This window comes from Acanthisitta chloris, unplaced genomic scaffold (genome assembly GCF_000695815.1).
Source record: "Acanthisitta chloris isolate BGI_N310 unplaced genomic scaffold, ASM69581v1 scaffold37504, whole genome shotgun sequence".
Classification (NCBI taxonomy): Eukaryota; Metazoa; Chordata; class Aves; order Passeriformes; family Acanthisittidae; genus Acanthisitta; species Acanthisitta chloris.
This window is the reverse complement of record NW_008669371.1, coordinates 1-23,809: the sequence shown is the minus strand read 5'-3', so window position 1 is coordinate 23,809 and position 23,809 is coordinate 1. Positions and strand designations below refer to the sequence as shown.

The 23,809-nt window shown below is 51.0% G+C and overlaps 2 protein-coding genes across 2 annotated transcripts; one reads left to right on the top strand and one right to left on the bottom strand.

The window, feature by feature from the left end:
- Positions 1-7: 7 nt before the first annotated feature.
- On the top strand, positions 8-17,183 carry CNNM1 (cyclin and CBS domain divalent metal cation transport mediator 1). The gene is made up of 11 exons (XM_009073289.1): positions 8-332; positions 9,820-9,963; positions 10,496-10,633; positions 10,896-11,065; positions 11,253-11,352; positions 11,512-11,559; positions 15,596-15,753; positions 15,969-16,146; positions 16,493-16,610; positions 16,705-16,817; positions 17,104-17,183. Exons 1-11 carry the CDS (start codon positions 8-10, stop codon positions 17,181-17,183), a joined length of 1,572 nt encoding a protein of 523 aa, XP_009071537.1.
- A 2,831-nt stretch (positions 17,184-20,014) lies between these two features.
- GOT1 (glutamic-oxaloacetic transaminase 1, soluble) lies at positions 20,015-23,738 on the bottom strand (the record flags this gene model as incomplete). Its single annotated transcript, XM_009073290.1, has 8 exons — positions 20,015-20,715; positions 20,998-21,140; positions 21,269-21,434; positions 21,570-21,720; positions 22,275-22,379; positions 22,572-22,684; positions 22,869-22,992; positions 23,557-23,738. Coding segments are annotated over 8 exons (1,124 nt in total), but the record flags the coding sequence as incomplete, so codon positions are not given.
- Positions 23,739-23,809: the final 71 nt, after the last annotated feature.

The following is a 23,809-nucleotide window of genomic DNA, read 5'->3' as shown; positions in this document are numbered from 1 at the left end:
GCTGGCCATGGTGCAGGGCGCGCTGGAGCTGCGCACCAAGGTGGTGGAGGATGTACTGACGCCGCTGGCCGACTGCTTCATGCTCCGGGCCGATGCCGTGCTGGACTTTGCCACCGTCTCCGAGATCCTCCGTTCCGGCTACACCCGCATCCCGGTCTACGAGGGTGACCAGCGTGACAACATTGTTGACCTGCTCTTTGTCAAGGACCTGGCCTTTGTTGACCCTGATGACTGCACTCCCCTGCAGACCGTCACCCGCTTCTACCGCCGCCCGCTCCACTGCGTCTTCAACGACACGCGCCTCGACACGCTGCTGGAGGAGTTCAAGAAGGGTGAGGCTGCCGGGCCGCCGCCCCCGGGCTCCTCTTGCACCCCTCTACACCCCAATGATTTCCAGGTCGGCAGCCCCACATGGCCTGGCAGGATGCAGCAGGTACCAGGGATGCTTGGGGGAGTTGGGCCCTGCATGTGCTGGTGTGGCATTGACCCTGGTGTCACCTGGTAGAACATCCCCAGGTGGATCGAGGGCCTGCAGTGCTGGTTGTGCCTGTGATGTTATGAAGACTTTAAGAGCCTTTGGCCTCACAGGTTGCTGGCTCCACAGGTGAGCGTGTCCCGCAGGGCTGATGTCTCTGCAGGGGCCTGGCAGTGTGGGCACAGTGCCTGCCTTGCACCCTTACCCAGGCAAGGCAGCATTCACTGCTCTGTTCTGTGCAGAGGAGTTTATGGCAGGAAATCGCATCTCATTACTTAGCTTTCGCATTGTCAGTTCAGCAGTAAGAAGCAGGTCTATAAAGTGTTTCTGTGCAAGGGGTTTAAAGGAAAAAGGAAAACCTAAGCCCTTAGAAAGGGCTGTACTTTTTTTGCAGCTGTGACAGCATTCCTAATGCAGCAGCTGCCAGCAGCCCCAGAGATGCTGAGAGCTGTATTTCATTAACCATACCTTGAGAATACGCACAGCATGTGTTTTTCCCTCCCACTGGGAATTGTGTTTTGCCGCGTGTTACTTGGTACGTCATACTGTGGTGAGTGAGTCTTTAAGAAATGGCTGCAGCAGTGACATGCCGCATTATGTAATGCAGGAGGGCAGCATCCAGTTCCTGGGCTGCCTGGGGCTGCTCTGCCGCAGGCTGAGCTGGTCGTGCGAGGAAGGCTGACCTGGTCCACTCCAGATACAGAGAAAGCCTCTGTGTGAGTCATCTCTGTGCTCATTTTTAGAGCTGGGAGGAGAAGAGGATATGGCATTTCTTGTGCCCCAGGAAAGTGGTCAGATACATGCAGCTCAGCATCTTTGGAGATGCTCAACTGTGTCCTCACCACCACATGGATCACAGGCAGAGGAGTTCTGTGTGGCATACATCACCTGCCCTCTCTGCCTCTCAGCAGGGCTGGAGACTCCCAGTGGTGCAAATCATCAGATTCCTGGGTTTTATATAAGACTGTTATCAAAAGCATTGAGATTGCTCCCTGGGTTCAGCCTTGGTGAGCTGCAGTAGTATGTGCCTGCCCCACACCCCGCACCCGCCAGTTGTCTCTCCTCTTCCTAATTCCTTATGTGCTTTGTAGTTCCTTCTTAATTCTGTCTTCCTGCATGATACTACAACAGTACTGAAGTTCACCTGAGGTCTCTGCTACTTCTCTCTTGTCTAGAGAGCTCAGCGTTACCAAAGGTGTCAGATTACTTTGGCACCCTCTCCCTTGGTCAGCCTCCCCTGCAATTTATCTGATTTACTTTGATATACTTAACCCCTCCAAATTTGTTCTACAGCCTGGTACCCCACAGATCAATAGACCTATAGAAATGGATTTGGTGGTTGTTTAGCTCCCTTCCCTTTGCTTTCTGTCCTCTTTGCCCTCCTTAAACAGAGGTGTTTTCTGTGTGCTGCTCCCTTGGCTGACAGGTATGCTAACAAGCCTTGCTACCTGCCTACTGTGCTAGTCTTCATCTCAGATGAAGATTATCCATCCTTCTTTAACTTTGCTCCATCAAACTCTTGGTATATCACTTCAGGATCTTCCTCCTTGACATCTGTCTGCCATCATGACTCTCTGAGGTGTTTTGCTACAGCAAAAAACTTTTTTCTGTTTCCACCTCACTTCTTGTGTTTTCTAAATTGTTGATTTCTAAATTAATGCTGAAAAGCCTTGCTTTTGGTCTTAGTATTTAACTCAGCATGGTGTTTAGCAGTTCCAGCTTCCCACATGTTCTTTTCCCCAAGTGTTTATGTTCTCTTCCAATTCATCTTTCCCCTATTTGTAGGCATCTGGTCACCCCTGGCACCCTGAGTTTGTAGATAGTCACTCCCCAGCCCAGCCGTGAACCCTCCTAAACTCTCTTTTCCAGTTCCAAATACAGGTTTCCATGCTGGTTCCTGCACTGTGACAGATGTTCACTCCAAGCTGCCTTCAGCCACATCCACTGCTGTGTCAGCCCCATTCACTTGACTATTTAATTTCCAAAACAAAGATTTCCCGTTTGTAATTGAGAGTCTTCATCACCATCTCCTTTTCTGTGTCTGAATTACGGTGAAGTATCTTGTTTGATCCAATCAAGGTTGCTTTCTGTGGCCAGGTCTTCTGTGACACCTCCAGCAATTAGAAAGTAGGCAGATTGCTTATTGGCTCAGCAAGTGCTTAATGAAGGCATTCATCACTTCGCACATCCAAGGTGCCTACAGGACAGCAAATGCTCCCACCGATAAGGCCCGGTCTCCTTCTAGGAAATTAAATCTCTGGTAAGGATGGGTGTTGATAAGCATCTTCAGGTCCTTATGTCCCTGACAAGCCTCTAGAGAAACCTTGTCAGCTTTTCTTTCCTTCTCCCACGATTAACTCAAACAGTTTTGATATCCTTTATTTATTTTTGTTATTACACTGTTTATACAAAATACCCATAACATTTTATATCTTTCTTTCCTGGATAGTAGTGTGTACTTCTGATCTGTTTCGCTAATGATTAATGTTCTGCCACATCCACTATACCCATAACGTCATTTTTTTGCATAATGTATAAGTAATACAATTTTGCTGCCAGAGCTCCTTGCCACAGTACACAAACATTTGTTCTTTCCTACTGAAAATGTCAAGGAATTATTAAATACAGCACTTTGGAGGTGTGAGCAAGAGTCCCAATGGCATTTTCATTTTCTGTCTCTCCTACTCACTGATATCACACTATTATCCTTGTTTACCTGATGCATTTCTTTTCTTGCTGTTCTATCCTAGCTATTTCCTCTGTAGTCTTTTATGGCAGGGTTTGAAGGGAAGTTTTCCTTCATTTATTTCTAGGTATGCTCACATTAACCTTGTTTGTGCTCAGTTCCATTAAGATGCTTTGATGTTTGCCTTGATTTTAATCCTTAGACCAGTCATTAATCCCTTCTCCTCCAGCAGGACCTTGTTTAGAAAGGCCCAAGAGCAGCTGTGTGTTCCTGGTTCACAGAACCTGGCCCCTGCCCCATCACAGCAGAACTGGTCAAACTCTTCACATCTGCCTCTTCACAATCCTGCTGTTGGTGCCATTATTCAGTCTCTTTTGGCACTAATTTCTGCAGAAAGCTGATTAAATTGAGGGTCCTGATGGGAACTGGGAAAAACCCAGAGAAGGCTGCAAACAGCAGCATAGGGCCTCAACACCCAATTTGCCATATTTTCAGGCAAGCTAGACAGTCTTCCTAGAAGGTATATGTAGTTGTACACCATTTACATAGAAGTGCTAAGTGGAGTATCCTACACAAAATGTGTCCCCTCTTTGCTAGGAATAAGAAAATACACATGAATACTATAATTTTGCCGCCTGGAGCTTGAAAGAAGGAGTGAAAAAATTTGGAGACAGTATCTTGACAATTTGTAGTGGTACATCTCTGAGTACCTGGCTTTATTTCAGTCTCCCAGGAGGAAATACCTAATACACCAGAGAAATAACTGCACCATATTTAGCAAGCTAAAGCAATGCAGAAGAGCAGATGAGCCTCCTGTAGGATAAACTTCACCTTGGGAATGTGGAGCTAGGAGTAAAGATTTATGCATTCATTCAGTGTGAAATGCTGTGGATGATGCAATCCGTTTCTCCTCCATCCCTGGAAGATAACCAGGCAATGCATGTTGCAGCTTCAGTCCTGTGATATAACTCCTCATGGTGACTTCTTCTGTGAGGTCCACCTCCTTGTTCTGTGCATTTGGGAAGTCATAGTCTTACCCCTTCCTCGAGTCATGAAAGGGTTTTGTTGACTGATTTCCTGGAGAAGTCTATATACAGCGGTGGCACCTTTCAGCAAGTAACTTTCCTCTCTCAGAGGAACAGTAGAAATTTGCTCTTATGTTCATCTTCCTGCAGCAGGGCAGAAGCTGAGCTGCAACTCAAATTAGCCTTCTGTGATTTGGCATCTTTTAAGAGTTACTAAAAGTAAATTCACAAAAAAACCCCAACTTTGAGGCTTAACAGGGAAAACAGCCTGCCTTGTGGAGGACAGCTCTGCCCTAGGGGCTGTCTTTCCATTTCAAAATGCTCCACGGCCTCTTTAGACTGCTGCAAATTGAATGTAGCTGGAGAAGTGCTTACACTTGCCAGGAACTGGGGTCAGTACCATTTCATCTTCTTTTTGTACTGTCCTTCTGAGCCTGCAGGCATTGTGAGCACAAAGTGTTGCTTCAAATTTAAATCAGCCTTCATAGATTTCTGCAAGTGTTATAGCCACTATCCTGGGCACCTTAATGGGCTAAAGCAATGACTTCCCTAGACAGTTGTATGGGTTAAGGAGCCAGTTGTTACCCAGGAACTATTCCTTACCCAGTCCCCTGAAATGCAGTTGCCAGGCTGAGAGTGAGTGAGCTGCTAATGGATGAAAAGGTTTCAGTGTCTCACGCTGCAGCTCTGCCTGAAACATTACTGCACTTTCTCCCTCAACTGTGTAAACCTGGGGCTGCTCCACCCCACCCCAATAAACCTGGGAGCAGGCCTGCTCTGGGGAGGCATTCAGCAATGCCATTGTCCTTGGGAGCTGTCAAAGGCACCTTCATACTGAGCTGTGGGAAAGAATCAAGTGGCCTGTGTTACAGACACCAATGACAGTAGTTTTGCATTGACTCCTTAAAAGATTTATAGCTTGAGAAATCCTCAGAATACTTGTAGGCTTCCTTAGGCTCCAAGTAACATGCGAGGGGACCCACTGTATGTGTGCAAGCAGGGTCATACCCAGGAGGTTAGAACCCTGTTGCACAACAGATGGAAGATGAGGCTCTGTGTCCACTCTGATCTCCCCCTTACCCTCCTGCTGTGATTTGTCAGTGGTATTTTATCAGCTATTCCAAATATTCCTTCTTTTCCCCAGTTTTCCTTAGAATTGTGAAAAGCACCAAAGCAGAATATAAGAAAGGCTACAGACAGATGTAAGCAGGTGAAGTTCTTGTCTCTGAGGAAGGTCTGGATTAGATTAGGATTTACAGTTTTCTCTTCTTGTAGTTCTTATTTCTGTAGAGCTGGGTGCCCCTGCAGCCCTCTTGATTATTTCCTCCCTGTTTAGGTGTAAATGCATTGCCTCTAGATGCAACTCCTCAGACATGTGGTTTCACCTTTAGTGCAGAGTTGTGGTAACACAAGAGCACACTCAAACACACATTCCCAGGTCAAGAAGAGCAAATCAGGGTCCCCACTTACTTCAGATGCAGGTCTGCAAGGGGGCACAGAGATGCTGGCAGCCCTTCACCCAGAGAAGAGGTCTGAAGAAAAGCACACAGAAAATAGTAGACTTCAGTTTCATCATAGATTGTTTCACAAATCAACCTTATTTAAAAATTACTTGGGTTTTTTTGCCTTCCATTTTGTAGCTGTAAATGGTTCACGGCTTATGCCTGTACCTTTGATCTCCTAGTAAGAGCTTCAGATCTTACCATAAAATTTATGAAAATGAATTTCATGCTCAGAACATTCATCCTGTGGAACACAAGACAAGGCTAAAGCATCTTTAACATTCCTCTGGCAGAGCATCTAAATAAAAAATTGATAAAGAAGTAGTCTGGGCTATGTTTGCAGCCAACAGCACTTTCGTTCCAGAAGTAAAGACATTTCCATGTGTTCAGAACCTGTTCTCCCATTGGGGAGAATGTTTTGAGGTGGATCTATGAGCCCAAGGTCATTTAGGTGCCTATGAAAAACTAGGCTCCTAAAAATGGGCATGAAAGCTTAGATATCTGTTGGGATGCTTGCTCCATCTGGAAGCTCTCAGCTGTTTATATTAGCTCTGTAATTTAGCATTTTGAGGCATTAACTTTCCACTGAAGCTGTTGTTTGAAAAGAGCAGATTTCATGTAGCTCATAAAGAATTTAGTGCAGTTGTATCCCATGCTGAGCAGACACTTAATCACCTATAGACTTCCTGTTTGAGAGCAGTCCTGTGGAGGCTGGCAAAGCTATTCACACAAGGAAAGTTAATTGCCCATTTGTTCTAGTATTTGCCAAACCAAGGCTTTGATTCTCAAGTGTTTCACTGTGCTTTCCTGCATCAGTGATAGCCCTGTAAAGTTTACATGTGACAGCTTGCTTAGTGGGGAGGCAGCTCACCCTTATAATTCATCTCATTTGAGCTATCAAGAAATGGTTACAATAGTACAGTTTTTGGAATCAGTTTTACAGATCTTAAAGTTGGTTTAGATCAAGTTTGGGGTTTTGCGTAAATGATTTATCTCCCTCTGTTGTGCTCCCACTGAGGCTGACCTGCAGGATAATGGCTGCAGAGGAGAATGTGACCCCTCTGGCATCCCCAAGTCTGTTTCTGTGCTACCCTCCCTTAGGCATTGCTTCCACCTTATAAAACTGCCCAGATTCTGCCCTTGTATGTGCTTCAAAGGCCACTGCTTTTCCTTCTTTGCGAGTGTAGCAGTTCCCAGGGCTGGGCAGAGGGATACAGCTGATCTTGGCAGTATCCTCAGCCCAGGAGGGAGCAAGCCATGACCGTATAGCCAGAACACCTGTAAGCCCTCCACTCAAATTTATAGGGTCTGTTAAAAAACTGATGGGAGGAGACACAGGACCCAGCTGGGGGGGGGGCTGGGGGCACAAATTTGCAAATGATCTCATGTCCCTCAGGCAGGAAATTGGGGCAAGTCAGCCCTTTCCCAGAGGGGAACAGCTGAGAGCAGCAGTCATTTGCAAGGGCTGGGATCCAAGGCTTTCTGTGGCATGGATACCAGCTGGCTGGGCATGGGCTGGGATCTGCTCGCTTGGTGTGGGCAGGAGCAACCATATGAACTGCAACAGTTTTCCATTGCTGGGTACTTACTCCATCTCTAACATGGGTGTTAGCCTGGAAACCTAAACCTGGAGGTTTGTAGTGTGGCAATAAGTGTTTATTTTCTATGAAAATAAAGAACTCTTCAGTTTCCTAACAGCCCTACTGGCTCTGCCCCCAACACAGTGAAACCATGGGTCTCCTTCCTGGCTAACAGTGCTGGGTTATTTCCAGATAATCTCATTTGCCACTGCATGAGCATGGAGCTGGAATCACATTTCTCTGAGGCTGCTCTAGAGTAAATTACAGTGACAATGTAGGTGTTTGGCCAAAAAAAGAATTGCTTCCATCACTCTCTGACTGTTTTTAAGTAGCACCTAAGCTTTTTGTAAGGACTTGCTGGTTTTGGGTTGCATGTAAATGTCATTAACGGCAAGCTTTCAGCCAAAAGAAGTAACTTCCCCCCTCTCCTTGCTCACTGGAGGACTTGTAGGAGACCAGATGGCCCCAGTGTTTGGGAGCAGAGTTTGGCAAAGGAGACATTTTCAAAAGCTGGACTTTGCTAAGATGAAACATAGCTGTTGCTGCTGTCTTGCAGCCAACTCTGCTACTTTTTTCTCTTTAAGTGCCGTGTTGCTTTATTACCCAAGGAACAGACAAGATGCACAAAGCTATATATGAGAGGAGTGAAATAGCCCAGTCCAAAGAACATGCGGAATTTTCAGTGCCCCAAGGCTATTGATTTGGTTTTTTAAAGTGCATCTCAGTGCTACTTACTGCGATGTTATGTTCTCATTTCTAAATCTGTAGGCGTGGGAGGCAGTGAGCTGCTCTCTGAAATCTTGCAATAAAAGCTTGGTATGAGGAGGAGGGAATTTATGCTGTGGAAAATGCCCAAGATATGCTGTGAGAAATGTATAATGCTGATCTTTGGCTGAGAAATGTCATTTGCTCATCTCAGATCGAGGGCAGGGTTATTTGAAGGTTGCATGGTCCCCAGCAAGATGTTTTTGTGGGACTGCCAGACTGCTCTGTGTGTGCTCGTCCCAGTACCTCTGCAGGGGTGAGCAGGAAGGCACCAGTGGATGAGGAGGGAGCTGTGCAGCAGGCAGGAGCCCACCCTGTTTCATCTTTATGTATAAATACTGTTCACATCCCCTTGCCTGGAGCAGCAGGTTAGCTCACTGGGAAGGGTTTTTGGGAGAAGCAGGTGCAGAGGCAGCTGTATAGCAGAAGGGACCTGCCCCCCTTGTGGGTGGCCAGTGCTGCTCAAGGAGCTCAGCTCTGAGCCCATGGGGAAAATAAGGTTGAGTTTGTACAGGCATTGCAAAAGGAGACCTCAGGGATGCAGAGCAAACAGAGGGATGGGAAGTTGTTGGCTGTGGTGCAGATGAGGACACTTTTAACTTAAGTAAAACTAGAGGTTCAGAATCTGTGTGCTTTGTTGAGCAGTGTAGGAGCCACAGGGGCAGTAAGAAAACCAGTGCTGTTCATTGTCGGGTCCAAGGATACATTGGAGCTAGAAAACCAGAAATTGTTTGCAGCCTGGAAGTTGGGTTCTGATCAAGCTGCTGAACAGGAGCATAAATCAGAGCAGTCAGTAACAGAAGCGAGATGTTAAAGAAGTCAAAACAGCTTACAGAGAGCTGGACATGCAAAACCAAATAGAAGCATTTCAAGTATGCCAAAACCAAGAAGCTTGAGAATGTGTCAGCAGGGCTGCCAACTTACAGGGGGCAAATGAGGAAGCTGAAACTGATTGAGGAACACTGCAACTTCCAAGCAGGAGTCACCATCATTGCAGCTGAAGGTCCTGGTCTGACTCTGCTTGTTTAAGGTAGCAGAGAGGAGATGCTGTCAAGGGCAGGGTTGGAGAAGTAGTTCAGGTGCAAGCTGATGGCTTGAAAAAGCATTCAGTGTCTGAATCCAGATGGTTCACCCAAGAGTTCTGCAGGAGCTGGGCTGAAAGCTGCAAAGAAGTGTACACATTTCTGCATTAAAACCAAGAAGCTGGAGGCTTTGCCTGTAATTTAAGAAAAAAACTTAGATTCGGTCCAGACAGTGATGGATAGAAAGATGTGGAGGAACTGTTTCTGACAATTTGATAGGAAAGATAATTAACAACAGAATGAGAAAACACTAGGAGGATGAGGGAAACCAGTAGAGCCAAAGGACACACATTTCTGTGTTGGAGAACATTGTCTCATTGCTCTGTTAAGAGCTGTCTCATGCCAGTGAAGCTGAGAGTAAGGAGGAAGCAGCTGGTATAATGTACACTTCATTCCTGCACAGAAGGCTCTCAGAGTGACTCACAGCCAATTGCTTGGGTGAAGAAAGCAAGTGGCCCCCAAAAGAGCCTGTGACATCTACAAATTAGCTTGGGGAGCAGCAGTCCTGTTAGGCTGGACTGCATGTCTAGCCCTTCTCCTTGGATGAGTGCAGTTGGGGTGGGTTTGAGTGATAGTCGTTGCTTCTGAGGTTTGGTTGTGATCTGTGCCTCCCACCAAACCCTGTCCACCTTCCCGCCTGCCATGCTGGGGACCCCTCTCACCGAGGGTGGGTGTCTCACTGCTGCTCTGCTCTGCTCCTGCAGGAAAGTCCCACCTGGCCATTGTGCAGCGGGTGAACAACGAAGGGGAAGGAGACCCATTCTATGAAGTGATGGGCATTGTCACACTGGAAGATGTCATTGAGGAGATCATCAAGTCCGAGATCCTGGATGAGACGGATCTGTACAGTTAGTGTCCAAGACCAGCTACTTGCAGGAGCCAGGGTGGGAGCCTGCACAGACAGACTGACGTGTGGGTAGGAAATGGGCCGGAGTGAATTGTTGCCCTTCCCCAGAGAAATTCACTGTCATGGTGGGAAAGGGAAAACTGATGGAGAGATGCTGGTCAGGTGTCAGGGAGTCTTGAGTACTCAAGCTGGTGGCTAGGCAGGAGCATGTATGTTGGGCATGAAATGCCAATGGGTGGTTCCCAAGTTATTTTGCAACTCTGGGTGATGCATCCAGCCAGGGCAACCCAGGACCTATTCCTGAGGAAGAAGCGTATTTCACAATTCTGCTCCCTGCCCAGAGAGCTGCTCCCAAGCCTGTGATGCACAGCATGTTCTGTGTACCCCACTGCTCCATCTGCTGCTCCACAGCGGCTCTGCCATAGGGTGCAGCAAGACGTGCCTCTCTATGCGTGTGCATGTGACATGGGGCCCTGCAGCTACAGCAGCTTTGTGGCTGTTGCAGCTGAGTGACCACTCTGCTCTGCCTGCAGCGGACAATCGGAAGAAGGAGCGGGTTCACCGGGGACGCAAGCCCCAGGACTTCTCCATCTTCAGGCTCTCAGAGAGTGAGATGAAAGTGAAGATCTCCCCACAGCTCCTCCTGGCTACCCATCGGTTCATGGCAACAGGTATGCTTGCCCTTGTGCAAGCCCTGCAGCTCCCTGCAGCAGCACCAGCCCTGCAGTGCATCCCTAAGCTGTTCCCAGGCTGGGCTCCCCCTCACTGAGCAGTTGCCACCTGCCTGGACCCACAACTTGGGCATCCCACTGGTGTGGGTCTGCATTTAGGTCCCCTCCAGTCAGCAGGGTGCTGAGGCTGCAGGAGGGATGCTGTGCAGCTCAGAGGATGAGGGATTCCCTGCTGAGCATTCATGTGTTGCCTCCTTTCTAGAAGTGGAGCCTTTCAAGTCCCCTTACCTCTCTGAGAAGATCCTGCTGCGGCTCCTAAAACATCCCAACGTCATCCAGGAGCTCAAGTATGACCGAAAGAACAAGAAGGCACCAGAGCATTACCTCTTCCAGCGCAACCGCCCAGTTGACTACTTCGTCCTCATCCTGCAGGTGCCTGGGGCAGCAGCAAGGAGAGGATGGCAGGGGGTGGCCTCATTTTCTCCTCACCACCTTGTTCTGGGCTGCTTCTGCCAGCAGATACACATCTTGTATGGGACAGTGGGGAACTCTGCAGCCTTGGATGAGTTGGTGGCCAGGAGCACAGGGTGCCTGTCTGAGAGGGTTTTCCTTCTTCCAGGGGAAAGTGGAGGTGGAGATTGGCAAGGAAGGACTGCGGTTTGAGAACGGGGCATTCACCTACTATGGTGTCCCTGCCATCATGGCTCTTGTCTCCTCAGGTGAGGCCTCTACAAGCTCCCTCTGGCCTTCACTTCAGCAGTGTCCATGGAGGCTAAGCCAGGAGAAGGGGCTGGCCGTGGGGTTGGGTGGCCCTGCTGTGGGGTGTGGGGCAAGTGGGAGCCCTTCTGCTATTTCCACACCTCCAGTTGTTGTTTCAGATAACGACGTACGAAAAGTGGGCAGCCTGGCTGGATCCTCCTTCCTATGTAAGTATTTCAGGATAGGATGGGGCCCTAAAACCTCTCCTCTGAACCACTGGCTGGCTGGACAAGGATGGCTTTTCACCCCACACAGAGCAGCTCAGACTCTGTGTTGAGGTCAACCCTTAAAGACCTTGGTAGAGAAACAACATGCTGAGGGACTGATGCAGCAAAGTCCCCACAGAGGGACTCCGAGGTCTTTGAAGTTTCTGTTATGTGCTGGATCTCTGCAGGTGGGTCCCAAGCATAGCTGGCACTGCAAGGGGCACTGCCATGCTCATGCTGATGGGAGCAGTAAACCCTGAAACTTCTGGCACAGTGCTTATGGTCTCAGTATAACATCTCTGGACCTGTTTGCATTCCCAAGGCTCAGAGCATGAGCTGAACATGGATCCCACACTGGGGGAATGGGGTCTGCTTAGGAACTGCAGATATGGGTAAATTTACCTGTCAGTTATTTGCATGTGGTGATGGTAAATTAGCCGAGTAGATACCCCAGTGCCAGTAAATTGCCTGTCTGCAGGGCTGATGGGTCAAGAAGCAGATCCTCAGCTTGCAGGAGTTAAGAGGGAGCTCTGATCAGAGGAGACTGTGAGGTCCTTCTTTGCTGATCACCCCTGCAAGTGTTTAGTCCCTGGTGGCTCAGAAGCAGGTTGAGATGCTGCCCACCCCAGTCTGTCACATCCCTCATCCAAACCCCAAATGTTGAGTCAGATCTGCAGTGTTGATGGTAAGCCGAGATGCTCTGGGTGCCTCATCAAAACAAGAACCCACCAAGTTCAACATCTAGGGAGGTGTAAAGAGGAATGTCATTGAGAGAACAGGGGGAGTCCCTTGGCGCAGGTGATTCCTGCAGCTCTAGGGTTCACCTATTTCTTGCTGTTTGCCTTGCTTCCATTCAAAAGGTTGGCTCATGGATTAACCCCTCACTGTGCCCTCCTGCTCCCCCATGTGTCCGCAGTGCATTCAATTTGGACAGAGGAAATCAGTGAAGTGGCCAATTTCCATTGGGATGTTGCTGGATGGCCCAATGCCCCCGTGTCCTAGGTGATGGTCCTCAGCGCCCCACTGGGGCTCAGCCAGTGAGTGATGCCCAAGTGCCATGGACCAGACAGGGCACAAACCACAGTGGGAGCCGTGTCAGTGCAGCCACGTGTCTGCAGTGCCGCCTGCCGGGACACTGCCACGTAGGGCTCCTTTGCTCCCCGTGCTCACGCATGACGCTGTCACGAGATGTTTTCTGCCATGCAGCCACTCCTCCCTGCCATGGGACATGGGTCACACCCCAGGCCAGCGAGGAAGCAAGCTGGGAGGCAGAGGTGACAGGGCATCTCCCTTGCTGGGCTGGTGTCCTTCCTCCTTGAAGGAAACCCCAGCAGAAATGAGTGTGAGTAGTGTATCACAGCAGAGAATTCAGACATTAACCCTTGAGCATTTAACAGTTTGTTATTAATTAATTGTTATGCAACTGTTTTATCGCCAGCTGATCTTTGGCGTTGGTGCTGGGTGTGGGCGTGTGGTGACAGACCCTGTGGGAGGGTCAGGCAGTGAGAGCAGGGAGTGAGTGCCAGTGGTTAGCAACTTGTCCTTTGCTCCCACCTGGACAAGGTTGTTCTGTGCAGTGCTTCATGCTAGTGTCCTTTTTATTTGCAGAAGGTTTTAATTTAAGAGAGGAGAGAAGGGGAGGACACAGAACAGGAGTTACTGGGGGAGGAGCAGGGAGATCGGAAAAGGGGACTGCAGGGCAAGTTTTCTGGGGTTTTTTCCTTCAAAGCAATTTAAAATCATTAATCACATAGGCAGCAGATGGTTCCTAGAGCATTGCTGCCATGCTGCAGGCACAGTGGCTGGAGGTAGGGCAGCACACCCCGGGCAGGAGGGATGGAAGCTAATGGAAGCATGTCAGTGGCTGGAGGAGGGGGCTAGGAGCCAGCAGGCTCACATCTCCCACTGCTTTCGAGGCAAGCACTGGCACTAGTGAGAGCAAAGATGAGGCACTGGGAAGTGTTAAGGAGTGTATTGCACACTTCGTGTTGGTCTCTCCGTGCTCCCTCATGGACCCCTGCATACCTGTGGCATGGCCCAGGAGTGCTGTGGAGGGCAGGGGTCACAGGGAGGGGGAACAACATGCCCTTGGAATTGTCACTGCTTCTGTAACCCATGGCAATAAAACATGGAAAGTGAGCGTCTATGATTTGCCCTCTCTGTGGCAATGGGTAAGGTAGCCCTGGATGTGGGTTCCTGGCTTCTTGCAGTTCCTGTAAGAATCATCCCCCAGTGGATAGCTCTTCTCTGCATCTCCCCAAGGCTCTTGAGACCCAGGGGCCTTGCCGGGAGCTGCAGGCAGCCTAGCATGAATCCCTTTGCTTTGCATCACCCTAATGGGTTTCTGCCAGCCCCTGCCTGCAGCTGTGGGGCTGGTTGGAGGTAGGGCCTGTTGCAGACTACATTCCTTCTCTGCCATGTGCCTGCATATACAGAAGCATCCCAGATGCCAAGCACAGTGATTTAGCTTCCACCCATTTGCCAGGTGGCATAAGCTGACCACAAAGTGCCCTATCTTGACAGCAGCTGGTGAAGGGCTAGAGCAGGGTGCCAGTACTCAGCCAGTGGGAGGAAGATGCTTTCTACCCATGCCAAGGCTCTAAGGAGCCGTTTGACTGTGCAGACAGGCATGGCAGGAGCTGGTTCCCCCACCACCAGCTTCACCTCCCCTTACCTCATCACAGAGCAATCTGTTGATTTACAGCATGCAAGTCTGTGTTCCTGCCAGTGTCCCTGTCCCCAGGATTGATGAACACCTCCCCAGAACAGAAGCAGGAGGGTATAAAAGGGGTGGGAAGGGATGCTGGAGACAGTGGTGGGAGCTCAGCCCAGGACTGCTGGCATTTGATTATTTTTCTCATTCTTCCTCTTGGTCCTCTATATCCTACCCTCACCCCCATCCCTTGCCTTCCCCGGGTCCTCTCCTTCCTTCTCCCTCGCTCTCTCTGCAGTGCCTGTCTCTGTGTCCCGTACCTTCGCCTTCAGCAAAGGGGACTCCCTGGCTGGCTCTCCAGGTAACAGGGCATGGCTTTGGCCAGGGACCTCTGCATGCAGCAGGCTCTTTCCAGCACCCTGTCCATAGTGCCCCAAGCCCCCTCCACCATTTATGTGAGGCAGTGCCAGGAGAGGAGCACCCACAGCACCCCATGCTGAGCAACCCCTCACTGGTTGGAGCACAGGTGGCAAACTGGGGACAGCAGCCCTGCTGCTGACTCCCTAATGTGATGCAAACCCCAGGAAGAATGGGATGGGAACAGTGGGGAGCCATGGACAGCTTGGGCTTTCTTTGGTGTGTGCTTTCTGTAGTTTCCTGCACTTAGCACTTGGGGTTTTGACTTGCTGCTTTTGACAATGGTTACCTGCAGCCCTGCATGCATGCCGCCCTAATTCCCTTGCTGTGTGCTAATCTGGGTAATAAAAGGGCATTTTAGCAGCAGAGCAAAGTCAGCACGATGTCACACACAAGGAACAAGCTGCCTTTGTTCCCTAATAAATCACTGACTAGACAAAATCCATCATGCTGCATGTCAGAGGCCATCAATCCACGTGAGTGACAGGCCAGCTTGCCATGGCAGCCTCCCCTCCTGATCTAGAGTCGGGGTGAACAGAAGAGTGCCCTCAAGGCAGGTTAAGCAAACACCCGTGGGCTGCCAGCTGCAACCAGGAGAAGTTGTGCCAAATGCCGTGCAGAGGGCCAGCATTAGCAGGAGAGCTGTCAGTCAGGCGGTGTGAGAGGAAGGCAGCAGCCCTAACCTCTGCTGCCTGCATCAGTCAGATGCCTGCCCAGTCCTGTGGGGCTGGCATGGCAGAGTCTCCACTGCCAGCATGTGCTACAGACCCAACTGCAGGTCCCCCACAGGGCCCCTGCCAGCCCTCGTGTCCTAGGGAATAGCTACTGGAGGTGACTGGTGCATCTTGGCCCTACACTGGCTCTGGGAACCCAAGCAGCACCACAAGTGCAAGTGAGTGTTTGCCTCTCTGCTGTGCCCTCCCACAGTGAACAGGTCACCGTCACGGTGCAGCGGTCTCAACCGCTCCGAGTCCCCCAACCGGGAGGACTATGGGGGCAGCAGCACGCAGCTCCACAGCAGCAGCAACAACATCTACATGCCTGACTACTCCGTGCACATCCTCTGCGACGTGCAGTTTGTCAAGGTACGGGCTGGGCTGGCAGGGACTGTCCCACCTTGGCCGCCCCTGCCCAGGCACCCTCTTACCCCACTGTGCCTCAGGAGTCTGGTGGGTGCCCTGTGGGTGCTGGGGAGTCCCATACTTACCCCTGCTGTCCAGAGGTTTGGTACCACCAGGTCTCCATGAGGTCCTGGTGGAGCTTGGTGCCCACTGAGCTGGGCGCACGTCTGTGTGCCCAGGTGACCCGGCAGCAGTACCACAATGCACTGGTGGCCAGTCGTATGGACAGCTCACCCCAGTCCCCCGACATGGACACCTTCGACAGGGATTCAACCAAGGCCTCGACCACGCGAGGGACTCCACAGACACCCAAGGAGGACCCCACCACCCTCCTGAACGAGAGGAACAGCATCATGTGTGAGTCACCCAGCAGCATTCCGTCCCTGCCACAGGCACATGCTGCATGTCCCCAGGGGGTTCTGTGCTGGGACCCTCTGGCATGATGCACACACCACCTCTGAGATGAGGTTGCACATGGAGTGGGGCACGTGGGCATTTGCACGCACGCACCTGTGAATGCTGTTCTGTGCCTGCACATGCGCACAGGTGCCAGGCTGCAGGCATGTATCCTCATTGCCATGCCCTTGTGTCCCCGGGGTCTCTGGCAGTGGGACCTACTGCCATAGCTGGCATCCTGCTGCATCCTGCCCCAGGGCACAGCACCTCCCTGCCCTGCCACTACGCCTGCCCTGTGTCCCTGCAGGCAGCCACTCCGAGGGGCTGCACAGTCCCAGCGAGTCGGTGTTCCTGCGCATGGAGGGCATCCCCTTCATCCAGGAGGAGCTGGCTGACAATGAGGAGAACAGCAAGCGGCAGAGTGAGTCTGGCCGGGGGGGACACACTTACCTGACCCTGGGGGTGGCAAGGGCTGTGGTGCTGTGAGGTGCTGCAGCCATGCTGGGCTTTTGCAGACAGTGAGTGCTGCGAGACCGTCGTAGAAGCAGAGTCTCCGGACAGAGAAGCCGGGACTGGCTCATCACCGAGCAGCTCTGAGGAGGCACTGGGCAGGAGGCTGTTGAGATCTCTCAGTGAGTGAATTACTGGGGGAGGGAGCATCCAGGGGAGAGCTCTGACCCGGCACCCCACTGCCCAGGTCAGCTGTTCCCCAGCCCTCTCCTGGGGACACCCTGCATGGGGCTAATATGGAGCAGCCAGACAGCCCAGTTCCCTGTCAGTACCCCAGCAGCAGGCAAAATTGCACCTAGGAATAGCTCAGGCAGAGCAAGTCACCTGGTCCTGGCCCAACCCTATGCACCCCCTGCCCTGAGCACCCTTGGTCCCCAGCACTTCAGCTCTAGGCCCTTACTGCTGCAGGTGGTCGCAAGCAGCAAACATCATTGGAGAGTGAGAAGACACCAGAGGAAAGCTCCAATCTTGCCCCATTAATCACCTGAGCAGCAGTGTGGCCGGAGCACAGTGCTGGAGGCCCACGCAGACTGGAGGTAGGAACCTGCCTCTTGGTGCAACATTTTTTCAAAAAAAAAAAGTGAGGTTGCTCAATTTAAATAGCATAAAGTCAAGTTTCAAGCAGCAAAGCCAAAGGATGTGGTTTGGAGCCCATGCAGGCATACGTTGCTGGGGGCTGGAACAGGATCAAGGGATATAACAGCAGACTGGATGTCAGAGACAGAGTGAGACCATGACATGTTTTCACTAGAAATGTGTGTCTGCACCAGTATCCGTGAGCCTGGCTTGGAAAGGTGCTGCAGGCTTGAGCAACAGCAGGTCAGAGAGCAAGCTCTGTCCACCTGCACCAGGCTGTGCTTGTCTTCCAGGTCTGCAGCATGGAGGTCTCCTGCCGTGAGGCTCATCATGTCCAACAGCAGGAGGTCTGCACTCGCTCGCTGCCTTCCCACCCGCTCGTGCTACCCCTCCCTGCAGGACTTGTGCAGAGCCCCATCCCCAGGCGAGAAAGGATGTGCCCCTGGCAGGGCTGAAGCACCCAGGTGGCCTGGACCAGATAGCTGGAGTCTGAGGGCCCTTGCCCAGCTGCTCCCTGGTAGCATCTGGTCTCAAGGAAGAGGTGGAAAAAGGAAAGGTGAAGAAGCGTCTGTCACGGCATCCCTGCAGGCAGAGCAGGGAGAGGCAGCCCAACCCAGAATTACTCTTAGCATCATTTACCATCTCCATCCCAGCAAGGCCTGGAGCCCCTCAGTGCTGGGTGCTGCACAGATGTGGTCTCCACCATGAGGAGAGTGTGCTGTTTGGGGGGTGCTACATGCAGCTCAGGGCCCCAGCACATTTGTGCCGTGCCTAGTGACGCACGCTCGCAGCGCCTTGCTCATGCAGACCATTGACACAGCCCAGCACTCCCAAACCCTGCTAGGCACAGGGCAGAGAACTCCACTCATCCCCAAGTGCAGCCTCCCTCCCTGAGAAGGGGCTGCTCCATGTTGCATTGAACCATCCTCCTCTCCTCACACACCTGCCTGTGTGAGATAGTCTCATGCCAAGCCTTTGGGTTGGAACAGACCAGTCAGTAGAGGCTGAACGCAATGGGGATTTTAACATTAAAAGTGATTTTTCCCTGAGCGATGCCTTGTCTGTGTCAATCTTTCCAGACACACTAACCCCTCCTACCAGGCCGGGCTGCCCTTATACCCAGGGCCAGGGGTGGCTGGAGTAGCAGGACTCAGCATCACTGAAGGGAGCAGGTAGAGGAACAGGTCAACAAGTGCTTCCCAATTTCTCTCCAAGAACCTGGGCTCTCTGTCAGTCTTGCTGCCAGGAAAGCATGCAGAGGGTTATGCCATAGCAGTGCAGACAAGGACTAGGGAAGAAAAGGAGTTAATATCACACCACTGCAAACACAATAGTGGGATATATGTGCTGGAGTAAAGCCTGACAAATAATGACAGAAATCTCATAGTCCACCCAGGCTGATAAAACTTCAGGTAGAATAATTGCATCCCTGTGTGGGCACTGCCCTTCTAAGGAAACACAGTAATTGAAAAGCAAAGGAAAGCAAGGGCTGGAAAACAGCCTACCCCAAAGGCTGAAGGAAACAGGGTCACTTAATCTTAACTGGTGAAGGATGTGAAAGGGAGAGAGGAAGTTTTCAAATACATAAAAAGCTGTTGTGAAGAGGAAAGAAATAATCTGTTCTCTGTTGCCATGGTAAATGGGATAATGGGTAATGAGCTTACACCACAAAAAACGAAAAAATTTGGGTCACTTGAGGAAAAACAAGGCTGGTAAGGCTAGCAAAGCACTGATACAGATCATGTGGACCATGGTAGGTGGGCCAGGCTCCACGCCTGGGTGTCTGTAAGAACAGAAGTGTAAGATTTGGTTCCTTAACTCCTCCTGAGATCACACCTAGAAGTCATCCTTTAACCACTTCCTCATCATCCCTGTTGTCAATGGACACCAAGAGGAGAAAAAACTCCCCGTCTCCTGAGAAGAAAGGCTGCCTCTGGCTCACTCTCTTATGTGATATGAACACTAATCCAAAAAGCACAGACAAGAGACCCCATGCACTGTGCAGACACAGCAATGGAACAAGGTACCATTTTTTGCCTTTTCTGTCTATGCTGTAGCACAAACAAATGCATTAGGGCAACAGTGACTATTGCTAACTGACCCATGGAAAGGAGCTGTTCCCCTTTCTTCACCAAGACCTTGTCAGGAGGCTGCTCTGTTAAGGTGGCAGTATTGGCTCACAAATAGATCTGCAAACAGTGACTGCAGAGAGCAGAAGCAGATGGTCCCAGCTCCATTTCAACGCCAGGAACACAGGCTGGTGCTGGCAGACCCCACTGAAGCCACAGGGAGTAGATGGTGGTTCACCAGGGGCCTAATGAAAGGGAGAAACAGGAAAGACCCACTTTTTGACACCTTAGGGGCAGCCCAGGAGCTCTGGGCCAGGAAGACGGCCAGATGGCTGGGAAACACATGGCCACCCAGAAAGCAAGCATATATAGACAGACAGGATGAGCTGGACAGCACAGGGCAGGGAGGCAGAAAGAAGAACACAAGATGGACATGGAAGGAACTGGTTGGCTCCATGCAGAGTCACAGGGAGGTCTCAACTACACTCTCCCAGTAAGACTCCTCCATTAGTAGCAGCTGTGACCGTCAGAGATGCAACACACCACGAGGGAGAATGGGACAGCTCTGAAACAGACTAAGAACCGGTGGACAAACCAGCATGCTGATACTTTAAATCCAGCTTGGGAAGAGCTTAATACAGCCTGAAGACACAACATCACACAAGGCAGGGGTAGTGTATAGAGACGGAGGTTTAATTTTCTGTCAGCAACACAAAGAAGCAATTATAACAATTACAAATGTTTGCTCGCATAAGGCTCAGACATCAGAAAGGGGTGAGGGGGAGCGCAGAGAAGCAAGCAACAGCTTCACCCCTCCCTAGAATACTAGTGAGTGACATTAGTTCACAGGCCATACAAGATCCCAACCACTCGGCTGTTACCCCACAGCACATTGCACTGGTACCAGACTTCACCTCGATCAAAGTTGTCAGTCACATGGAATTGATTTGGATGGGCTAAAGATGCAGCTCTGAGACCCTGAAGACCAGGCTGCTGTCAGTGAAACAAGAGCCAAGTTGGCTCATGCTGTCCCCACCCTCCTGGGGGGCACCGGCTTACCATACTGCAAGGGAGACCTACATAAGTTCAGAAGATGATTATCCCTGATTGAGCTACAGCTCCCATCTTTATTTAACCCCAAGAAATGTGGGACAAGGCAAGCCATGAGAAGAGAAAGACATGGACTACACACTACAGCTTTGGTGACTTCATGAAAGTTTGGTTGTTCATGTGCTTCATTGGATTTTTGTGACGGCTTCATGGATGGACTTGGCCACATAGTCCAGGTTCTTGGTAGTCAGGCCACACATGTTGATGCGCCCACTAGCCATCAGGTAGATGTGTTTTTCTTTGATCATGTACTCCACCTGCTTAGCTGGGGAAATAATTGGACATCAGGTCAAAACAGTGACCCAAAAGTCAAAAAAGCCCAAAGAAGCAGTCAGGGATGCTTGAATCTTTCACAACAAGCACAAAACTTCAAGCACTGGCTACTAAAATGCTGTCTGATGCTTCATTCCTGCCTTGCCACATCTGCCTAGCCAAAACTCCAGTGAGGCCCCTGAGAAATTACTGATTGGACTGCTTCAGCCCAGTTCACCCACAGCAAAACTGTCCTCACCCAATCCTCCCCTCACCAGGCCACTTGATAACTTACGGTTCAACCCTGTGAAGCTAAACATGCCGATCTGCTCCGTGATGTGGTTCCAGGTGCCAGGGGTCCCAAGGGCCTCCAGTCGAGACCGGAGCTCTGACCTCATCAGTAAGACCCGATCTGCCATTGTCTTCACATTGCCCTTCCTGCAACAGGCAGGAAGCAGAGTGTGAGGATAGGCACCCATCTGTTTTGAAGCCATCTGGCCAAGCCTGGCACCTAGGGAGACACCTTCCCTCCCTTTCCCCCTCCCACTGGTCCTGGTAACACGTACCACTCGTCAAAGAGCTGGGGGGAAGAAAGTGTAGTTGCCACAATTCGGGCTCCCTGGGACGGAGGGTTGGACCAAGTGGTGCGCACAATCTTCTCCATCTGGGAAAGCACACGCTGCACGTTGTCTGCATCCTTCCCCACCACAGTCAGATTCCCCACACGTTCGTCTGTGGACACGCCAAGATACATGAGCCATTGGTTCCACACATCATGGCAAAGCAGAGCGTTCCCCACCCCTCAGCATGCCAGCCCCATCTGTCTGGGTATGATGCTACTGGACGAGCTTACTGCCAGACACTCACTGTAGAGCCCAAAGTTCTTGGAAAACGACTGTGCACAGAAGAGCTCAAAGCCCTCGGAGACAAAGTATCGCACAGCCCAGGCATCCTTGTCCAGGCTGCCAGAGGCAAACCCTTGGTACGCCGAGTCGAAGAATGGAAACAGGAACCGGCGCTGTAAGGAGGAATAGTGTTAGAGGGAAAACCCTTCCTCGCAACCTTCACTTTACCCACCACTCTACCCATAGGAGGGAAAAATGACTATTGGGTTTCCGTGTGAATACAGAGGAAATGTGGTCCAGCAACACCAGACTGAAATACTTTCTTTCTACTGTGGTAAAAAAATACAAAGACTAAATTGGTGAATAAAGGTCAATGTAGGAGGAAACTGCATTTGAGGACACAGGCACAAGAGATACACCACTTTATATTCTACTATCCAGCACCTGCCTGTGGATAATCAGAATCAGCATCAGGAACAACACTACAGCCCACGCCACAGAGTTTGAAAGCAAGAACTTGGAGGCTTGAGTAGAACTGGGACACATCTATCCTCTGAGCACAGACAACAAGCACCCTGTCAGCCTCTCCCTCCAAAACCTGCCTTGTGGGGCAGTTCCAGCTCCTGCCACCTCTCATGCTATTCCACAGAGCCAGCACAAGTGCTCTGGCTGGCTCGAGAGCTATTTGTCCCCTCAGCACTGCTTTAGCCCCAGCAGCAGCTCATACCTTCATAACAGCAGCAATCTGCTTCCACTGGTCGGGAGTAGGGTCTGTGCCCGTTGGGTTGTGCGCACAGGCATGGAGGATGAAAATGGAGAACTCTGGGGCATTCTGGGGAGAAAATACGTCTTGGTCACATATACACATGGATGAGACTGGGCACCTGCAGCTGAGGGAGAGGCCTGGAGCTGCTCTGGGCATGAACAGTCTCTTTTGCAGAGATCCCCTTCCAGGCACAGCACACAAGAGCTGCAGGTACTGACCAGCAGCAAGCTCAGCCCATCCCATGCCAGTTTTACTCACCTCCATGTCATTCAGCAGCCCCTGGAGATCCAGACCCCTCTTAGCAGCATCCCAGTAGTGGTAGGTTCTAATATCTTTAAAGCCAGCATCCACAAACACAGAGTTGTGGTTCTCTGAGGAAAAAAATAACTTTTCAGAAACACAGGCCCCACCTTCAGCAAGCTGCCTTCTCCAGTCCCAGCATGTCCCTTTACCCACATGGGAAGGCCCCTCTCTTATTCCCCAGGCCCTTGCAAGGAGCGAAGCTGTGCTTCCCTCACCCACTGACCCATGGGGCTCCCTGACAACAACACTCACCCCAGGACGGAGCAGAGATGTAGACTGGGGTCGCCGTGTTGTTGTTTCCATTGTACCACCGCCGCAGGAACTCGGCGCCGATACGCAGAGCGCCCGTCCCGCCCAAGGACTGAACACTGCCAATCTGCAACAGAGAGAGTTGCCAGCAGAGCCCACCCAGGTCAACATCGCTATCGGAGCACAGAGAGCAGAGGTGCTTGCAAGAGTGAGACAGGATTCCAGACGTGCTCCCTGGGGTCACTCCAGCCAGGATGCCATCCCCTTCCAGTGGTCTTCAACCTCCTTCAGCACTCAGGCCCATCCTGACAACTTCTACAGTTATAAATAGACTCCAGTTACTCCTGTTACACTTTGGCACAGAGCAAATTCCCAGCTAGTAGTTTATTTCAGGAAAGGTGGCATATTATCCAACTTCAGTTTCCCATGGGGAAACAGTTAAAAGATGAAGGAGAAAGCAAAATGCCAATCACAGTCCACATTCGTTTTTTCCCAGAAACAACAACTACTTGCACAAACAGCTTCAAGTACACAGTTTCATCAAGTACGCTACAACCCAGAAAGACTATGTCAGAGAAACCCCCAAATCCTGCCAAAACACAGCTATTCCGCATATTTGTGCTCTTCTGCTCCACCTGCTGTAGAGACACCCCAGGGAGCTCAGCAGTCTCACTCCCCATCCACCACATACCCGGTTCTCCTTGATGGCAGGACTGTCATCACCTAGGGCGATCCGGGAGGCGTTAGCCCGGAACTCGGGCAGGCCCAGGATGGGCAAGTACTCATGGTTCAGAGTGGTGTTGTTGGCGATCATTTGCTCCACCTTCTTCACCACCGGCAGCACCCATGGCTGCCCCTCATCCGTGCGGTAGGCTGCGGGAAAGGGAGAGCCGTCCTTGCGGCACCCAGCGGGACGCTGCGCCTCCCGGCCCCGGAGGGGCCTG